The sequence below is a fragment of the Notothenia rossii genome, assembly GCF_949606895.1.
Source record: "Notothenia rossii genome assembly, chromosome: 9".
NCBI classification, from domain to species: Eukaryota; Metazoa; Chordata; class Actinopteri; order Perciformes; family Nototheniidae; genus Notothenia; species Notothenia rossii.
In genome coordinates this window covers 20415073-20435361 of record NC_136907.1, presented here as the reverse complement: position 1 = coordinate 20435361, position 20289 = coordinate 20415073, and the positions used below count along the sequence as shown (strand labels likewise).

The window sequence follows — 20289 nt, the reverse complement described above, 5'->3', positions numbered from 1 at the left end:
TGAAGCGACGGGCCGAGAGATGGTGCAGAGCTGCTGTTTCTGCTCTTCATACTGTAGTCTCTGTGGTGCTTAATGCCATTACTGTCCTCCTGTCACCACAGCAACCGGCCTGACTTCATCCTCAGAAAATGCTTTTGTTCAGGCATTTATTGACTTGTGTGACCCTTGTGTGTGCATGGTTGTTGTGTGCTTGTTGTTGTGAATGTATATCGGACCCAGCAGAGAGTCGATCACGGCTACCCACATGTCAATAAGAACACAGCGTGGCCTTTAAGTGAATGAACAACGACGAAATTCATTACTCTCCATCCTATCAGACAATCAGCTTTATTAACATGCCTCTCCATCACTTCGGTCCCTCTTCTATATCCCACCACACGCTCTCAGTGATCCCCAGGACACGGCCCAAGGTTTAATAACACTAAAAGGGTCACCGCCCCCACACATCTCCCCCCCTTATATTACGGAACTATGTTAAATATCTATATTTTATAAACTGAATCTGAGAGTCGACTAATGCCGCTCTCAGAGATGTATCATTTCTCAGCGTTGAATAATAAATGTTTAAACGGGTTTTCAATCTGTGCAGCTGCACTCTGTGTTGAATATACCTATGTATGATATACGGCATTGAAAAGCCTCTGTATATTTTATATTGCAGTAACACCGCACTGCCATGTACACCAAACGTAAAGAAGTAGCTTTGATCGGGTACTTATAACCCATCTGTGCCACCACTGAAATATAAAATGTCCTTTGCTTAAAGTGTTATCTGGGGCCAAGCACAAATATGAATACTAACCCTTATGCCTGGGACTACTGATTTTCATCTCATTATATTATTTTTAAAAAATGTCCAAAAAGTAAAAATAGTACATTGGTCTATCTGAGAAACTACAAAAAGCACAATCAAGTATTTCTTATCAATGAACTTTTAACAGGATAATTATTAAAGATATTTAAAAAAAAAGAAGAAAAATCATATAGGTTTAATAGACACAATGAAAGTGTCTTTTGTAGTTTATTAGTCCTGCCTTTGACTGTTGTTTCACTCTGATTTTACAGGTGATCTAAATGTGCTGTTATTACATTATGGATAGGCTTCAAGCCCAAAGTATGACTATACCAGATTTAAATACTCTCGACTAATAATAACAAATCTTTGGGGATTTTTCCTCACACCAAATAGTGCTTTAAGACCCAAAAAGGGGCTCAGTTTTTCCATTTTCTGCCACCTAATTATCCCACTCTGCCTCAACTTGGTGTGTAATGCTGAATTTTAGTCCACTTTACTTGAAATGTAGGAGGAATTCTTACTACCCGATTGCCTGTTCATTAGAACAGCAATAAAAGGCTAATTATAAAACATTGCATTTGTATTAAAGATAACATTATATAAAATCATAAACTCACAGGGAATTGTTTTCCTATTAACACATTCTTTCACTATTGATACTTCAACAACATTTAGCTGATTACACTTTTGAAAGACTTTTGCTTGTATTTTCTCACTGTGTTCATAGTTTAGCGGCAGCAGTGGTCAGATTTCGGTATGTGTAACTGCCTGTATAGTTATTTAACATTCAAAACATCCTGATGAAAGCTTAATGGCAGCATTACACGTTAATTCCCGCTTGTTCGTTAAACACAGCACAGCCAAAATCTCTGTTTGCATAATAATTTATTCACATCATTTTTTTCACATACTATATATTATTATTGCTGCAGTTCTGGAGCCTTTCAGGTATTCACCTTCAATATTCCCACAACGGGATTCTATGTTCATATCTCTTTATATTTTTCATCTTCATGCATGCTGAGTATAACATTTCACAGGAGCAGGATGCAAATAAATAAAACAGTCTCTTTTTAAGTTACATGTCATAATCTATCCATTCTATTAATGCTTCGGTAACATGCCTTTTTCAAAGTCCATAAGGGAGGGAAGGGAGGGGGACTTTTTCGGAAAGTATAGTCTCCATTAGAGGGCGAGGGCTTAACAAAGGGCACATTAATAATACATATTGTTAAAGCTGGCAATCTATGATTAATCTTCATTACCACCCGAACCCCTGCTCCCCCATCCGTGTGAAGCCCATCTACAGCGCATAGGGAAAAGGCTAAGTGTAACTATTACATTTCATCTATGTACAGTAACTTTGAAATATGGCACCAAATCTGCTTGTGAAAAAAAGCTTGAGGTTACAAGTTAAAATATTTGTGACTACAATACTTTTTCCTTTTTAGCTGAAAAACTCTTTATATAACTCTATTCAGCCCCTTAGACAGCGATCACACTTCAGGAACAAAGTGGAAACAATGGCACGCTTTTTCTTGACTGTTTTCAGTGGTATTCTTAGAGTAAACAGCATGCCTTGCGGGCATTGGGAGCATTGCGGTGCGTGACACAGTGTTGGAAAGTAAATCTAACTCATCTTCAAAGCACCATGTGTCTCACTTTGAACAACAGCTCCCGGGGCAATGTCAGTCTGCTGTCTGATTGGCACCCAGTGATACAAAGAATATGAGTAAGAGTGACAATATGTAAGAAAAAGCCTGGTACACTGAAAACAACTATTGTGTTCCAGTTTCTGCTAGTGCTGTTGGTTTTTGTGTACATTTCTTAGAACATGTTTAAAAAGGTGCTTTTTTGTCCGCTGAGTGACTTTACTCGAAAATCATGGACAATGCGAAATAACAATATATTTCTCTCAGTAGCTCAGATTAGCTTAGCATTCATTTTTCTGACTTAAGTCAGACATTGGCTTTTTTCCCCCCCACACACATGCGTATGCATGCACACGCGTAAGCCTTTGCATATGCACACATCATTGGAAAATGAGGGGATTATTTCTGACCTACAGCAAAGGCAAATAATGAAGAACTTCAGATAACTCAACCTCAGGCTATCTTTACAGTATTTTATTATAATTAGTAATTGCTCAGTTCTAGCTGTTGGGTTCTTTGAAGGCACCTAGTTTCACCTAGGCAGAGCAGAACTCTACATCATGTAAGCTTTAGGTGTAAGCTTTGATACAACGAGACAGTCACCTTTTTAGGAAGGGGATTCTCCCCTCCTGAAGTGTCAAAGACTCTACTTTGTGAATTGATGCTTCATCATGACTGCACTGAGTCTGTGTGTGCTCCTGAATAATAATGAAGAGGTGAGTTTTTGTGCCCTAATGATCGGGGGTCCTGGGCCAGGGAAAAGCTCTTCTCCAAAATGTAAGAGGTCCTTGAGCCCCCAGGCAGAAAGGCCTCTGTCAGACGTAGGCTGACTCACTAGACTGGGTCCTGCCCAGGTTTGGGGTCTGGGACAGGTGTGAAACATCCTTCTTCCGCACTTCACAGATGGACTTCCTTCGGGCCTGAACCCCTCGCATGGCCGTCTTTATCTTCCTCCAGCCAAGGTGGTTGAGCTCAGCCAGGTTGAGCAGCACACATACGCCACTCACCGCGAACATAAAGATCAGAAACACGGTCTTTTCTGTGGGACGGGACACGTAACACTCCACCTCTTTCACGCACGGGTAGCGGTCACACTCAAACATCCCCGGCACGTTGAAGCCATACAGGAAGTACTGGCCGGCCAAGAAGCCGATCTCCAGCAAGTTGCGGAACACCACCTGGATGACGTAGAAACGGGAGATGCCCTCCTGCCGTCGCACTTTGGAACTCTTGTGTGTTTGGGGGAGTCCTCGGGGTCCGTTGGGAATCTCTTTGACCTCCAGGCAGTCGTGATCCTCCTTGCCGCTGTCAGGGTGCATCAGGATGCCGTTGATGTTGCGTGAGTGAAGTTTGCGGGAGTGATGGTCATGGCGTCCGTGATGACCGCTGTGACCGTGATGATCCATGTAGGGATGGAGGAGAGCGTAGCTTCGGTCACGTGCTTTGGCTGACTGGTGGACAGAATACGTGATGAAGCACAAGCTCGGCGTGCACACCAGGATGATCTGGAAGACCCAGTACCGGATGTGCGAGATGGGGAAGGCCTTGTCGTAACAGGCCTGGTTGCAGCCGGGCTGCATGGTGTTGCAGATGAACATGATTTGCTCATCCTCGTACACCTTCTCCCCCACAATGCCAACGATCAGGATACGGAAAATCACCACCACAGTCAGCAGGATCCTGCAGAGAGACAGAAGGAGAAGGAAAGGGCAGAAAGGGGGAGGGGGTGAAAGGGAGAAAGGCAATGTCAGTTAGTAATGACCAAATGAACAGAGATTCAGGAGATTTCTGGGTATAATTTTGACAATTGTTTGCAAGTCTTGGTTCAACTTATTGGATAATGCTTTGTTTATGATCACGTTGTACCTTAAATCAACCGTTTTGGGGCTGGTGTTGTACCTTACTTTGTTCCTGGGTGTGTGTGCATGTTCATGCATAAGTGTGTGAGTGTGTGTGTGTGTTTGCCCGAGTTATCACTCAGCTGCTGTGACAAACAACACCACAGGATGGTAGAGATGCGCTCTAGATGGCATGCACACATGAGCTCGCTAATCAAAACAAAACAAAACAGGAGGGGTTGTCAGAAGAAAAAGGGGATTTCATACTAACTCTTCACGGCTGAGTTAAAATGGTACAGCATCAGCACACTTCTGTGTGTGTGTGTCTGCACATACATGCTTGAACATGCTATTCATTGATTTTAAAGGATAGTTTGGATTGTTTGAGGTGGGATTGTATGACCTATAGTAGATTGCGGTCGGCATGCACCCAGTTTGGAGAAACAGATATGAGTTAGGACACATGAGCTAAGCAAAGAACTGTTGTGGAGAGGGGCAGATGCAAACTTATTTTTGCCATGTGAAATTCTTACAAAATTCTCGATCTGTGTGAGCTTTATTAAGAATATTTCCGTTGTTTGACCTTGCCGACAGGAAGCCGTTTAGACAATCTTACCTATGCCTGCAAACTCAAGTGACACTTACTAACCAATCAAGCAGCACAACAACTCCTCAAGGTAAAATTACAGGGTTTTTATTCCCATGGACATACTGTAGCTGGTAGCTTTGATAAGACCACAGCTGGATACAAAGGATTCAGTGAAATCAGTAAAAGGTTCTAGGTAGAGTATACAATTAAACTGATATGGATTATTTTCGTCTGCTTTTCTTTAAGGATGCTAAAATAGGTTTTGCTGCAGCCCCTTTCCACAGCAGTACTTTGCTTCAAATTGAAGGCATGCCGACCGTCATCTATTTTAGGTTATACACTTACTCTGAAAACCTACCTCCTAAAACCCCACTTTAAGCAATCTTTAGTTATCCCTTTAAGGAAAAGTGTAAGTACTTTTTCAATAATATCAATTCCTGCCTCTCATGATATCATGAATCTTATCATTACTGAAGAGCTATTTAACAAACATTCAACCGCTGTACACATGAAATCTTTTTTTGACCTCTTTATCGCTGGTATCATCATGTGTGTGCCAAACAGTGTCTTAGGGGTCTTTCCGCTTAAAGAGATCGGAAACCAAAAAAATCCTCAAATCTGGCAAAATACAGAGGCGGCTGCTGTTCCCATGATTATAGAATAACAGCTAGGCTTATTATTAGCAACTTAATGCTGAACCATACAGGTGTCATCTTCCCATTGAGGCTCATTAGTGCAGTGCTGCAGTTGTGTGCAGGGGCTGGAGCTTCCAGAGAGGATCAGTGCAGCTGCTTTTTAGAGGCCTCTGAGAGACTGGTGTGCTGTACTGTTATCTCCTGGTGTCGATCCAGCGTGAGCACTGCGGAGGAGGACTGGGGCTTTAGGGCTGCACTGTCAGCTCTTTATAATGAGCGAGGAAAGCCTGCACATCATGGGGCTCCCTGGTATTTATGCCACAATGCAGTGGATGTGCATGCTCCCTGTGTGGAGGAGCCAATTGTTTCTGAGGACATGAGGGCCACCCAGGGCAAACCGAGGGACAGAGAAAGATGGGAGGCGGCCCCCAGGTGGGTTACAGCCACTGTGGTACTCGGCAGATACATATGGCAATGACATTTAAACAGGCGATGTAACGTAATGCTTTTCAGAAAGATGAAAAGTTGGTCAGCGTTCTTCATGTTGTTGTGTCAAATGAGACTCCATAATGTAGCATTTAATATGCCCACGCCCTATTTCCATGGCCAGTTACCACAGCAACCAGCGGATTATAATGAAAGGTGAGGATCTGTAGAGATGTTATTCCTTGGGGGGTAAAAAAAGAAATGTCTTCCATTGACGCGATTAAGGAGGCAGCTCTTTAAAGGTGAGAGGTTTAGCAAAGAAACACGTGTTAGCGACTTAAAATAGAGCATTGCGCCGCTGCAGGACTATTCCTGCTTCACCTGCGAGAGCCTACTTGTGTGTGTGTTTATTTGTGTGTGTAAGCAAGACAGACACGCGCGGACACAGAGACAAAGAGGGAGAGTCAGTCATGTGTGTGACTTGTGCAAAATGACAAACATGTCCGCTCGTCACTGCTCGGAGCAGCTGTGAGCATATGCGCTACGCTGGCTTTCAGTATGTTTCAGAGAACAACACAAAACCTCCCTGCTAATTTGGTTTTCCAGAAGTTAAAAACAGTTCATGTATGCAATTTACATCAAGTCACTCTCTGATCCTTTGCTGTGATGTATCTGCCTTCACTGGTGGTTTGACAGCAGAGGATTTGACCAAAGGGCTGACACTGATAGTGTTCTGCTCCACAAGGAATCATCTGACGCATGCTGCTCAATTAGATAGAAATCGGCAATCCACACTGCTCATTTATATGCAAATATTTGTTTGGATTGTACGAAAATAGCTCATGTTTAGAGCGGATGCTGATTCAAAAGTCACAGGATAGAAAGCGTTAACATCTGCATTCCCTTGTCTGTTTCTACTCAGGGTCTGCTTCTTCTCGTGCCAGTGATAATTACTACATCATAATAGCATTACCTAAATGTCACTAAGTCTGCCTGCTCTCCACATCTCAGTACGGTGACACAGGATCAGAGACTGGACACGTCATAGTAATATGTCCACTACTATGTGATCACTTTCTTTGAAAAACAGACATAACAGATGGCTTGTGTTGTTATTTACATATGTGTTTATGGACTGGAATGGAAAGCAATTTGCAGACCAGTGACTTCCTCATTACCAGTGGACACTGTCTATGTCCTTTCCTGATTCCCACACAAGACTCTGCTTTATCTGAAGCTTGCTTTTGTGACTCTCTAAGCATCCATTTTTGTGTAGCACCTTTTTAACTGTCCATAGTACACATGCATGGTATCCTTTTTTTCCACCACATTTCAGCTATAATTTGTCAAAGTATAAAGCTGCCAGGAACCCCAAAAAAGGGAAAAATACACAGTTTATGCCTCTAATAAATATCGTTGCACTATTTATACAAAACTTTGATATATAAATATAAGAAGTAAAACCATAATGCAGTCTATTAGTGACTTTATCCAAACTCCAGGTCTACAAAGACCTCTTAATCACTGAATATATAACTAATCCACGTTGTAAAGATGTACTGAAAAAGGTCTTTGGGTCTAAAGATATAAATAAGACAGTGTTTAAATACCCCTCATCAGCACTTTGAAGCAGTTTTCTCTGCTTGTCCCTACATGACATTAAAATAAAGATGCTGGTGCTATAAATAAAACATGTTCCGTGTATTCACCCACAGAGAGGCACCACCTACAAATGAATAGCCTTTTAATTGAGTGCAGCTGAACCTGCTTAAGTTAACATAAACCAAAAGTAAAAATGTCCTAGTTTATCACGGCCTCATCACATGGAAAACAACCAGTGCACTTGGTAATTAATAAAGATGTAACTCCCAATTCTCCATCCTAATGTATGTAAATCATTGTGACTGTGGGGATTAGCAACAAAAGAACAAAACAGCTTACAGCCGTCTCCCTTTTCTCATTGCTGCAACTCTGCATTTCATACAATACAATGTTTCCACTGCGGCTCCCTCAGCAGTAAGAGTTTAAAGATTGACTTCCCTCAGATATAAAACTTTTCTTAAGCACTGTACTGCAGTTATTTGTCTATACTTGTTTGTTGGTCAGATCTATGTCGTTTAAAAATTCCAAGACTGTGCAAGTATTGAGTGTTGTGCAGTGTGTGTGTGTGTGTGTGTGTGTGTGTGTGTGTGTGTGTGTGTGTGTGTGTGCACGCGCATGTGTGTGTGTGTGTGTGTGTGTGTGCTATACTGCTGGATAACAGGATAATCAGCACGGGGCAGATTGCTGCATTAGCAGAAAGCAGTGGACGAAGGTTATCTGCAAACATCAGTGTTTTAAGTCCTGCGGAGTAACGAGCCAATAGAGCAGATTGGGACAGGACAGCCTGAAGCTGCAGAATATTCAATGACCACCATCAAAAAATTATGAAAAAGATACCAGGAAATTTAGAATATCATATCCTAGGGCAAGGCTACTAGCTTATTAGACTTAAAAAAGAAAGCATAAAAAATATGCAGGCACTACAGTGCTTTGGTTCCTTAGAGTTCATTTAATTCCAGTAAAGGATCTCCCACATCAGTCTCCACTCATCACCTCATTTATCCGCCTACTCTCCCTTCAGCTGAGACTAATCATCACATTTTTGGAGACTTTTTCAATCCCTCACACTGCGCCAGAGATTTAATAAGATTCGGAAGAGCATTAATAGAGTCTGCATCCCTGGATTGGGCTCACATTTGAAAGTTATTTGTCTAATGTTCACAATTTCCTTGTGCTGCATCAGTCACAGCTGCTATTTCCATAGGGTGCAGAGAGGAAGCAAGTACAGATAAGGACATGATACTCGGCTGCGGTGTGACTATACAAAGTGATCTGTAGCCGATTGACCTGCGAGATTGTGAGTATAGTGTAATGCTAGCTGCTGGTGTGTCAACTGGACCAGAGGTTTTTATACACACACACACACACGCACACGCACACGCACACGCACACGCACACGCACACACACACACACTGCACATTCATTCATACAGCAGCTGTTGTCGCCAGCCTCCAGAGACAACAATGCTTCGAGGACAGCATTGGAAAACAAGTCAACGAACACACGTCTGCACATATAGGTACACTGACAGGATTCTGACTGGCTAAGTGCAGTATTATCTGCAGTACAAATATTCTTCAGGTCTCAATAATAAGCTCCACTGATTGCCGATGGCAGCACATGATGAATAAAGACCTAACCAGACATAGAAATTGTGCAGCTTAATTATCAGAGTACCCCCCCCATCTACTGTTCCTCTCTCAAACTGTTTTAATAGTTTCAGGTCTTGCCCACGTATCAGGCACGACCGCCCCGAGGTGCCTCAAAGAGTCTTGACAGAGACATTAGTGTGGTGGTTAACTTACGTCACTAAATACTCATCAGCAATATTTAATTGAGAGTTAAATAATCATTACTCGTGTATAAAGAGGCCCGTTCTGATGTTTTTGAACAATCATAAAGACCTTATAACTGTAAAATGCCTGAAGAAAATGCAGAAAGCAATTATCCCACTTGCTCATTCAAACAACTCTGAGGGAAATGACTTCCAGCTGTTTTTCAGGAATAAAGGAGGAGACAAATAAAGTTAATTGGGGGAGACGCTACAGGTAACTGCCTAAATTATACCTTGGCTGTTTTGAGTTATGATAAAACCTTAAAGTGCTCAAATCTTCCATCTCCTTTTTTTTGAAAGCAGAACTCCTTTGTTGAAACAAATAGATAACACAACCATCGCCCAAGGCCGGAGGATATCGTGTTTGAAGAAATTCCAAACACAACTTTTTAATTAACTCACTGCACAGCCTAACCGTGCGTGTTGATGATGTCAGTGTAAACCAGATGCATCCTTCCCTTTTCACATTTGTCTCGATGCCACTTCAAATTAGCCTTTCATCTCAATTCTAGCTAAGGATAGCAAACATTATGTTAAATTATTTCTATCTAGAATAGCTTGTAAACCATCAAATGCATGATATCAGCATCTCCTCTTTGCTTCCTAACCAGCACATTTTTGCTGATTGCATCAATATGCGTTTCCAGGATATTCCATAAATCACTTCGCTGCTGTTCAGTATTCACAGCAATGACAGCTACATGAGCATCGCAAATTTAAAAATAAAAGCAGAGGAAGAGGTTCACCCCGATGTCAAATATTAGACCATATTTATCTGCAGAAAGGTTCTGCAGAGATGCGCACACATTGTGCCGTAAAATGATGACTTAATTGGGCTTTTGATGGAGGACTAAGCTTCATCCCAGAGAAAATAATCAGTTTTGCAGCACGACAAAAAGCAGATTATGTTTTTTTTCATTCAACCAACTCTTTTTATGTTTGTAAAACCATTTAACTCACAATCTAAGTTGTATGAAAACCAAGTTTAATCTGCATGCATCTCTTAAATGAAAATTAAACTCATTAAAAGTATTTTCCTCAAACTTATTTTCTCTTTGAACAGGGCTGGAATTATTATAGGCACTTTTGTTTTAGCTAAAGCTGCAGTAAAGCATTATTTTTCAAGGAAATGTAATCCTCTTGTGGCTGCATTGCATTATGCTCTGCTGAGGACGGACCTGCAGTGACTCATAGTCTGTAGTTAATAGGAAACAATGAGACAAGAGAAAATCCCTCTCTCTTGGATTCTAACAGACTCACAAGGAAACATGTTAAGATGTTTCCTGTTAATACAGTTTACATTTTAAATATTTCAATGGAGCTGTATTCAGATTTAAATGTATCATTCCTGAGGCCTTTAACATTTATTCACCTCTTGAAAAGGAATTGCTATCCTCCTGCAGTTACAAGTAACCAACCAGAGCCGCTTTATTTGAATTATGTTAGTTAACCCTATAGGACCCATATACATCACACCTGAGTCAATCGATAGATGATGTGAATGCAAAATGCTTCTCAGGTAAAAGTTCAGTTGTGGTTAACTGGAATTTACATGGCTAACCTTACGGTCCATTTATCATGTCGGGCGGAGGTGTCGTCATGATTTATTAACACGGTTACAGGTCAGGTGATGCAGGCTTCTTAGAGTTGTGGTTAATACTGTGTGGTGTGAATGTGAGGCTGAAAGTCATGAAAGGCATTCCCCAACGTGGGCGTGCAGCTTGCGAAGAAAAGTCATGGGTGGATAAATCAAGGATTTGAAAGGAAATCCCACTTGACATTAATGTGAAAGGTTTACAATTGCTCTTGTTCTGAATAAAGCTTTGATTATGTGTCTCATCACCTGCTTCTCTGGGCTTTGGTCAACTTTTGGAAAATTCTTCATATTTATGCAACCTGATTGTGGCTCATAATTGTTCCTCGAGGTTTTTTTTCTGAGTTGCAACATAAATTGAGTTAGATGTGTTTAATTCCATCATTCCTTTATAGATGTTCCACCTATCCTGATCTAAAGTTGAGTATACAATATAAATCTAATTATTGATCCACTCTGACAATGAAAAGCACACAAACAAGAATGTAAAGAAAATAGGTCTCATTGATAAATAAACCCATTGGGACACCTTTTGATACTGTAATTCCTTGATGTACTATGTACTTACATTATGAAGATATCTTACTGTAATTAAATCCCATTCTAAATCTTAATGAACTGCTACATACATAGCAAATATATATTTTCATTGTGAATGCAACATAAAGAAGTTGTTCAGATTCCTTTAAATTCTCTTTACATTTCAAATTGACATTTATTTTGTCTAAATAAATACAAAAACAAGGATTGGTCTTCATTGGACTACATTAATTATGTATTGTTCATTACAACAAACCTGCAGAGCTTTACAATATCTGACCATATTAGATCCTTACATTAAATAACATGTCTACGATGTATCCTTTGTGTTACTTGGATTCCTTTTTAATGCATAGTACATACAATCTCTGTACAGAAAATAGTCAAATAGAGCCATAAATTATTCTCAAACACATGGTACTGTACATCTGGGTATATGTGTTTCTAGGTATCTAAAAACGGCTTAAAAGCAAGGAAATCCTTTCCAAACCTAATTAAGTGAATCCAACACGTAGGGAAATCGTTGCAATAAAGGACATTTAAGCTATGTGTAGGAAAGCATTACACGCCCGGTAAAGCTCATACACACACCATCAATATGGTGCTAAGATGAATAATAGCCTGCGCTGAATGAGAGCTGAGCTCAGCTTTACCGGCAAAATCCCCCTGTCGAACAGAACAATCAATAACATTCAACAGCAGGGATTTCTACACAAATAAACTAATGACAACTCTAGATGTGCAGAGAAATGGTTTAATTTGAGAGACAGTGCTGCTCCTCGCCCGAGGATGATGGATAACTAATCCTTTCAAAAGCTGAAGTATTGCTTCCACATTTGTCTGCTTTGCAACACAAAGACAGAATAGATTTGCTCCAGGAGGTTTATCATTAATGAAACATGAAATACATTCTGGTTCAGACAGGATGATGCCCTGAATTAAAGCAGAGCGTTCCAACATTTTACATTATTTTTGTAGGGTGCCCTTCTCAAAGCAGGGTACCTCCTTCTTGTGGCTATCCTGACCTATTTAGGCAAAGTGGAGAGAGAATACAAATATGTGCACGGGCACTACAGGAGTGAACCACTTTTAGACAGGCTGTTGTCTTTATTTTGCTTTTAGAGCCGGAACACAAGGGTGAAGATATATTTGGTTGTATCAAACCTTTCAGACTGTCAATTCAAGTGCTGTTGTTTTTACCAAAGTACTTTGTACACCACTTTATCCATTACATTAAAAGGCTGGACAAATCTGAATACATTATTAATGAATGACTTGACATCAGTTGCAACAAGGGGCCTCATAACATGTATTACGATTTTATGAAGTACTTATAATGCTAGGGTGAGGAGTGATAGATGGTGAATAATAGATCTGTCTCTCTCCGCAGGAACAACAAATAACAGGTAAATGGATACAGATTATTATTAAGTCAATTAATTAAATATGACCCAATGTCTGATTGAAACTATTGCCATATACATGTCATGAGGGTAATGCCACATACAGGATGAGCTCATTACACCTTTAACAGCAGACCTTACAGGTGGTGTTTATTCAGCCAATGCTGCACTGCTGTGTTTGCAAGGATGCTGAACATTGCATGTCATTTCTCATTGTGCTGAACTGTGATAAGAGCTACAGTTAGAGCGTTACATTAAGATACATGTGAAATTAAAATGACACTAAGGTCTTGTGTGTTTTTAGAAGCCCTCATCAATGCAGAGGACACATATTGAGTGCAGACCGTTTCCTCAGCAGCAGGGTCAGTCAGCGAAAGGAGCTCTGACACAGATTCGCAGCATTGAACCTCTGCAGAGGAAAACTCCTACTCCCCTCCCTACCCCCTCCTCTGTATCCTTTTTTGTTCTACAGCTCAAATCCTCTCCTCTCGATCCTTCCATCCTGCAGGCTTTAGTATTTGATCTTCCTTAGATCACTCTGGTGCTACATTATCTCTGCCTCTTGTCTTTTTTTTCTGCGCTCTACTTGTCTTTGGCACTGACCTCACTACAGCATTGCAGTATAGAGGAAGATGCACAACACACTTCCTTCCTTTCTTGCTTTCATCCTACCTGCAATGTGTTTAACTCAAACCCAAAGGCCTCGTCACCTCATGGTAGAACACACACAAGAGCACACCTGATGTCTGTAGAACACCTGAGCACGGCATGTGAAGAAGCAAATATGTAATGGGTTGTGTATAATACATTTTATCGCCATGAATAAGAAATATGCATCACAGAATTATGTCACATATCAGATTTGTACACACAGTATTTAGGGTAGTCCTTAAAGATCAATAACCATCTATGTAAGAAAAAAAAAAATCATCTCAGGTCTACCTGGTCCAATTATCCTAGAAGCCAAACGAATGACCTTATCATTGAGTTGTTTGCATTGATGTGTGAAAAAAAGTTCTATATTTGGCGGGTCGACAAAATATACAAGCAGTCGGTTTTATCCCACTGGATTAATCATGTCCATTCATTATGTCATGTTCTTTTAAATACCAGTCTAATAAGCAATGTAATGTAAAAAGGAATTGCACAATTGAATTGAAGAAACAAGACTTGCCTATTTACACAAGACTCCTATCCAAAATGCCACACCAGACCTACCCTATTTGTTGCAAACCTGTAACCTGTACCAAATAAGTCATAATGTGAACAACATCAAATAAACTGCAAACATTATCAAGGCTGCTGGTGTTATATATTAAACACGTATACCAGTGTATCCTCACCACATCAATAAGTCCTTTATTCACTTTGGTAACACAAATAGGTAAATAGATGTTTATAACAAGTGTATTCATCTGAAGTTGAAGCAACATGCTGCTTTGAAACTCAGTCAACACACAGTCTATGTGGATGAAAATGTGTAGAAATATGCAAGCAAGAGTATGGTCCATTTCAAGTTCTGCTAGAATAAACTCACACATCGTTTTGAAGTTGTTTTTATAAAATGCAAGTATATCTTTAACCTGGGTTTTTCCTCACCATTTAGCAGGTTACCTCTGTTGATCAAAAGCAGAAACTTATTTTTTGTATTTATTATTATCACACCTAGTGATCTACATTGAGACACTTTACAGGCCAAACTGAAGTGTTAGTAATTTAATGGTCAAGGCCCAAAGGCCGTTATAACTGTGATATACACATTTAGTTTGGGCTGGAGAGAGAGGTTAATGCAGCCTTGACAATGATTTCTTTATTACAGTCATTGGTTATCCATGCACACGCTGTATGTACATTGTCCAGTTAGAAGTCAGGCGTATGGAAATCACAATACACACACATTGAATGAGTCATAATATGCAAGCCACCTGTGTTAGTCAGAAGCACAGAAGCAACTCTCAATTTCTTTGTCTCTTTCAAAGACCCTAATTAAGCTAACCTATGCCACTGCTTAGAGACCGGCCGTCTCTATTTTTAACACTGTTACGTACGCCTAGGATAATTATCTATCCTATGCCAGGGCATAGGTTAGCTTAAAACCTACAATTAAGAAACAGCTTAATTGTAGCTGGATTAGACAGTCTAGACATCCAACAATGCGATCTGAGTCTAATGGTGGAGCTCCATCCTCCTCATAAGAGAGTAGTCATTCAAACAGATGACTGACATGCAACCATGTTCCAAAGTTTTAATGCAGGGGAGACCTTTCAGCCATGGGGAGACATCACTGTTCTGATCTTTGGAACGGCATTGTTGCAAGCGCACACATGCATCTCTTTCAAAGAAACTAAACACAGGCTGAACGTAGTACATGTGATGCCATCTAGCGTTTGCTGCATGCTCCGGCCACAACCTGTGAAGTGCAGGACTTCACAATGCACAACAGTGCAACTTTACATCGCAGTTGGTTGTGTTCACAAGTGCAACAGACCACACCTGACCACACCCAACTGGGTTGTTGGGTGTGGTCAGTGGTGCAACAGACTTGAACCTTTCAACCCATAGAGGTCAGTGCAACAGTTTTGGCTCCATACATGATTTAGTGTGGAGTTGCTCATTAACAATCTAGGAGGCATCTTTACAGCACAAAACTGTGCCAGTGGTGAACAATTCTCCAACTTGCTGGTACATCCAAAAACATCATTCTGATCATTTAAATGTGTCATTAATTTCCTGACCATGCAGACACATGCTTAGGATTAGGAATCAAGTCTTTATCTTTAGTAGTTTTTTGTGTTATTGCTAAGAATGTCTTATGTTTAAAAAGTCTAGCTCCAGGTAAAAAAGCCAAGATCGAAAACACCATTTAAAAAAAATAAAAACTGCTACACCCTAACCCACCAAACTGCATAAGAATTCTTGTATACTTGTATTGATGTTTCCTGCAAACAAGTTAGCTTACTGGGATAACATAAAGATCTGCTTGACAATGGTAAAACAAATTAAGGGATCTACAGCCTCAAATACTCACATAAAACTGTACAAAGTGGTTGTATAGACAATGCTTCTTGACTCGCATACAACAGACAAGCAGAGTAGAAAGAGGGAACCTCATTGGAAAGAAGCTAATGTTACAGCTAATGCCCTAGGGTCAACTACCGATCCTTGTAGGACAAACACAGTCTGAGGGAAGCCAAAACACAAAGGTATCATTTACAGAGCAGTTCACTGTATTCAGCAAAAGAGCTTGTAGCTGGTGTCCTGGGCATCACAAAAACAAATGACTATATGAGGGAACTACTTTACTGGTTCATAATATCAAATTAGCATTTAATGTAATGTGAATTTTGAAGTTGGACTCAGCAGGTTAATAATGTAGAAGATCATATTGTATGAAAAATGCACAAAGTGCAAGGGTGCACAAAGGATTAATCTAAAACAAATTACTGCTAATTGGAGTTAATATGTTTTAGGTATTCAAGGAACCCTTTTTAGTCTTCAACCAGTGACGTGTATGATCAACTAATACCTCCAATTAAGCATATAAGAGGAAGCTATTACATCATTAGAGTGTTTATATGACTTTTGAGAGAGGTAGCAGACAAATTGAGAGTTGCTTCTGTGCCTCTGAAAAATTGTAGGTGGCTTACATCATTGAATCATCCAAAGATTGATTGTCAGCATTCGTTTTACCCTGTGCCCAGGGTTTTACTGATTCAGCTGCCAGGAATGGATTTTAAAGCTGCATTAAGTAATTTTTGACCACTCGGGGGCGGAAAGACTCCAGAACAAGTTCACAACAGTTAGCAATTAGCTTATGAAGTTGTTATGGCTAACATGTTAGCAAACAGTTGCCTACTTACAAATCCAGCAGAAACAGAGCAACACGAACATCCCTTTGGTCTCCTTTTTCTGGCCACCTGTTGAATGTAATTCCAATATTCACTGCCGTTTAGCCCTTGTTTGGTCTTCCGGCGCATGAGATATATATATGTCTCTTTTTAGATTGCTATATGTTCTAGTTTCTTCACAAGTTACTTCGGCTCTTTGCCTTTTAGCGCTGGGCAGTTAGCATACAATTAGCTTGTTTTAGGCCTTTGTTGGGAGCAGCTGCCCACAGTCGTAGCCAAGTCAGAGCCAACGTAGTTTTGTATATGTCGTTCCAGAAACCATAACAATGAGTGGAAAAGGGTCGAAAGCTGTGTAGTTTCCTGGTGAGATTTTGATTCCCAAGGATACCGGCAATACTACCAACACCATAAGCAGGAGGGAGTCGTATAATTAATGGCACAAAATATTGCTTAATGCATCTTTAAATCAAGTCAACATGCTCGACTGTACGCAGGTTTTCATTCCACATGAGGACTAAACCAGGTGATTTCATTGTATAAGGCATTTTCAACCACAGAAGAAGAAACCATTGAAATTACTTGGTATAGTGTTTGAATGGAAGGAAAATCTCCATCACAAATGGCTCCAGATCCCTGATCAACAACCGTTTTGCTATAATGCGGCTCACATCATCTCTGTTGCTCTGATGCAGTTACAATGTCTCTATGTAGACATAGTTTAATGGTTTTGTGCACACATGGCTAATGTAGTCAATAAAGGCATGAGCCAAATAATCTACACAAAGAGCAACAAACCCACACACACACACGCACACACACACACACACACACACACACACACACACACACACACACACACACACACACACACACACACACACACACACACACACATGCACGCACGCACGCACGCACGCACGCACACACACCAATACACCAATCCGCTGGAGCAGAGAGAAGGTTAGGCCATGCCCTTGTTGCGGACTACCTGGGGTCCGGGTTAATGAGCACAGCAGTGCAGTCAAATTGATAGTCTTTCATATCATGATTTTTGTTCTGATCAGTAATTTTCTAATTACAAATCTATACATCCGGGTTTCACAGGCTAAACCCCTTATCAACCAAATGAGCATCCCAGCATGACATTTGGATTGTGCTTAACGGGTGGAAAAAATCCACTTTTGCAATTAATTATCACACAGAGATGATGTGGTACACATTTTTCACACAGATTGTACAGCATGTCTCCATGGCCTGTCTCCACTGCTTATGAAACTAAAAGCGCTCATCTGTTCAACCCTCCGCCACAAACCATTCTCACACAAAATATGAGAAAAGATCAAATCAGACTTTTTTTTACTCTACGATGTAAATAATTGTTTGCTGTTAAGAACAAATCGAATGAACTTGTGTTTTTTTTCCCGAGTTCACACAGAGTTCAGAGCCATTTACTTCCCCTTTGATTCTGCCTTCCACACCTGCTTGCTCATCATCCTTTCATCTTCTGCACCTCTGCTCTCCTCCCCCCCACTCCCCTCTCCTCCTTCTGTCCTATTGGTCTGTGGCCAACAGCATCAAGCGTTATCCATCAATAGCTAGGCTATTAGGTAGTATCAACACAAGAACCTCTCAGAATTAACCATAATGCCCAGTAAAGCCTGATATCGATTATATGCAATTATTTTATCTCTTAACTAATGATGGTTGTGGAGGGTAACGGTGAGGAGAGCATGGGGGAAGAAAGGACGGGGGAGGCAGTGATGACTGTGGGGGACTGTAGAACAGAGGAGAGCACTGGGACAAGCCTGAGGAGGGGGATTCATCAACTGATACAGAAAACATACATTGAGACACCCAGCTTATCAGTATAAATAGAACCAGACAATATAACCTTTACACACAAAACTCATCAGAGCCTTACCTTCCGATCATGGTAGAGTGCTGCTGGACAGCCGCCTCCAGCAGCCTCTCCAAAATGGTCCATTCCCCCATGGTGATGGAGAGGTAGCAGGGCTCTCAGAAGAAACAGGATCTGGGCAGCCAACCCCTCTTCCTCCGAAGGACTTCTACTTCTTCTCAGGACCAGCCTGCGCTCTTGTGGACCTTCCGGACCAGCGGGGGTGCACCCGACCCCCGTCCCAGGACCAGCTTCTTTTTGACCTCTACACGTTGACCTGGCCGCTTGTCTTTGACTGTGTGTGTGAGAATGAGTGTCTTTTCCTGGGCCTGTCCCGCTGTGCTTCTCCTCCTGGTGGAGGAGAGGTGCTGAGCTGATTGCCTCCCCCTCCTCTTTCCCTCAGTCTCTTCCTTCCCTTCTCCCCCTCCCCTGCGCGGTGATGCTTGTCCTCCCCCTGCCGCACCGCTCTGTTCTGCGCTACAGCATATGCTATAGCTCACTGTATGACAGCCATGATCACCCTCTCTTTTCCACTTGCCTCTGCCCGTCCCCTTGCTTTTTTCTCCTCTTCCTCGTCTGTCCCTGCCTTCGTCCTCCACCCTACCCCCAGGGCGCTCCTTGTGCTCTACCTGCACTCCCTGCCATCAGTGTTGCTCTGTGCTTGTCCTTGCATTGTGTAGGAGATTTGCCTTTGCTGCAGCCTTGCTACTCTAACCTAAACACACACACACACACACACACGCTGCATACAGCTGATCCTCCTTGGCTCACCTCAGTGAACAGCACTGTAAACACACACACACACACTCCAAGACCGCTAGGAATCCCACTCTTCCACTTCCTACTGAGGACTGCAGATCCACACCAGCACACGAAGCTCCTGCCTGCTGAATGTCATTTTACGACTGGAGGAATGGTCGCTCCCACAGCCCTGAGCGCTACAAGGACCCATAAAAACCTGCATACACACACACACACACACACACACACACACATACACACACACACACACACACACACACACACTGCCACCCAGCCTCTCAGTAATAAATCAGCTGCCTTGCTGCATCCAGTGAGGCAGAACCAAGGCAGTGTGCTGCAGACCTGCTGTCCTGTGTTGTCCCCCTGACTAATTTCTGCACAGTCCAGTGCCCAGAGTCATGTCTGCCGCAGAGAGCGGGGATGAAAAGCTGTCCTGTGATGACTATTTCTGGGCTCCATCATCTTGCATCCCTCTCTTCCCTCCTCCTCCTGCTCTCCTTCAACCTCCCCGCACTTCCCCCTTCCTCTCCTTTACTCACGTTTGTGTGCAGATCTCAGTCCTACCAACTCCCCCTATCTCAGTGCTCGGTCCCCATCTCTGCTTTGTGCTCTCCCTCTCTTTCTCTGTGTCTCTTTCTCGCTCATGGAATCGCTCTATCTCTGTCACACTCTGCGAGCATGCAACACCCCCCCTCCTCTTCTTCTCATAGATCTGCTCTCTCTCTCTGCTTCCCTCCCTCCCTCCCACCCTCCCTCCTCTGGAAAATGTGCTTGGATTGCTACCCTGCTCGCTGCTTTACTTATGCTTGCAAGAATGCCTCCCACCGTACTGCTGTGTCTGTTCCTGCCTGATGTTGCACAGAAAAAAGGGC

General features: G+C 41.7%; 1 protein-coding gene across 2 annotated transcripts; it reads right to left on the bottom strand.

Moving 5' to 3' along the window:
- Positions 1-1664: 1664 nt before the first annotated feature.
- Positions 1665-20088, bottom strand: gjd1a (gap junction protein delta 1a). 2 transcript variants are annotated; one of them, XM_079648780.1, is made up of 3 exons: positions 18680-20088; positions 16771-16827; positions 1665-4128 (listed from the first exon to the last, which is right to left on the bottom strand). In XM_079648780.1, the coding sequence occupies exons 1-3, from the start codon at positions 18748-18750 to the stop codon at positions 3264-3266; spliced, it is 993 nt and encodes a 330-aa protein (XP_079504906.1). In that variant the 5' UTR covers positions 18751-20088; the 3' UTR covers positions 1665-3263. The 2 variants fall into 2 exon arrangements, with proteins under 2 accessions (XP_079504906.1, XP_079504907.1); XM_079648781.1 differs by lacking the exon at positions 16771-16827 and having other exon boundaries at positions 18680-20084.
- Positions 20089-20289: the final 201 nt, after the last annotated feature.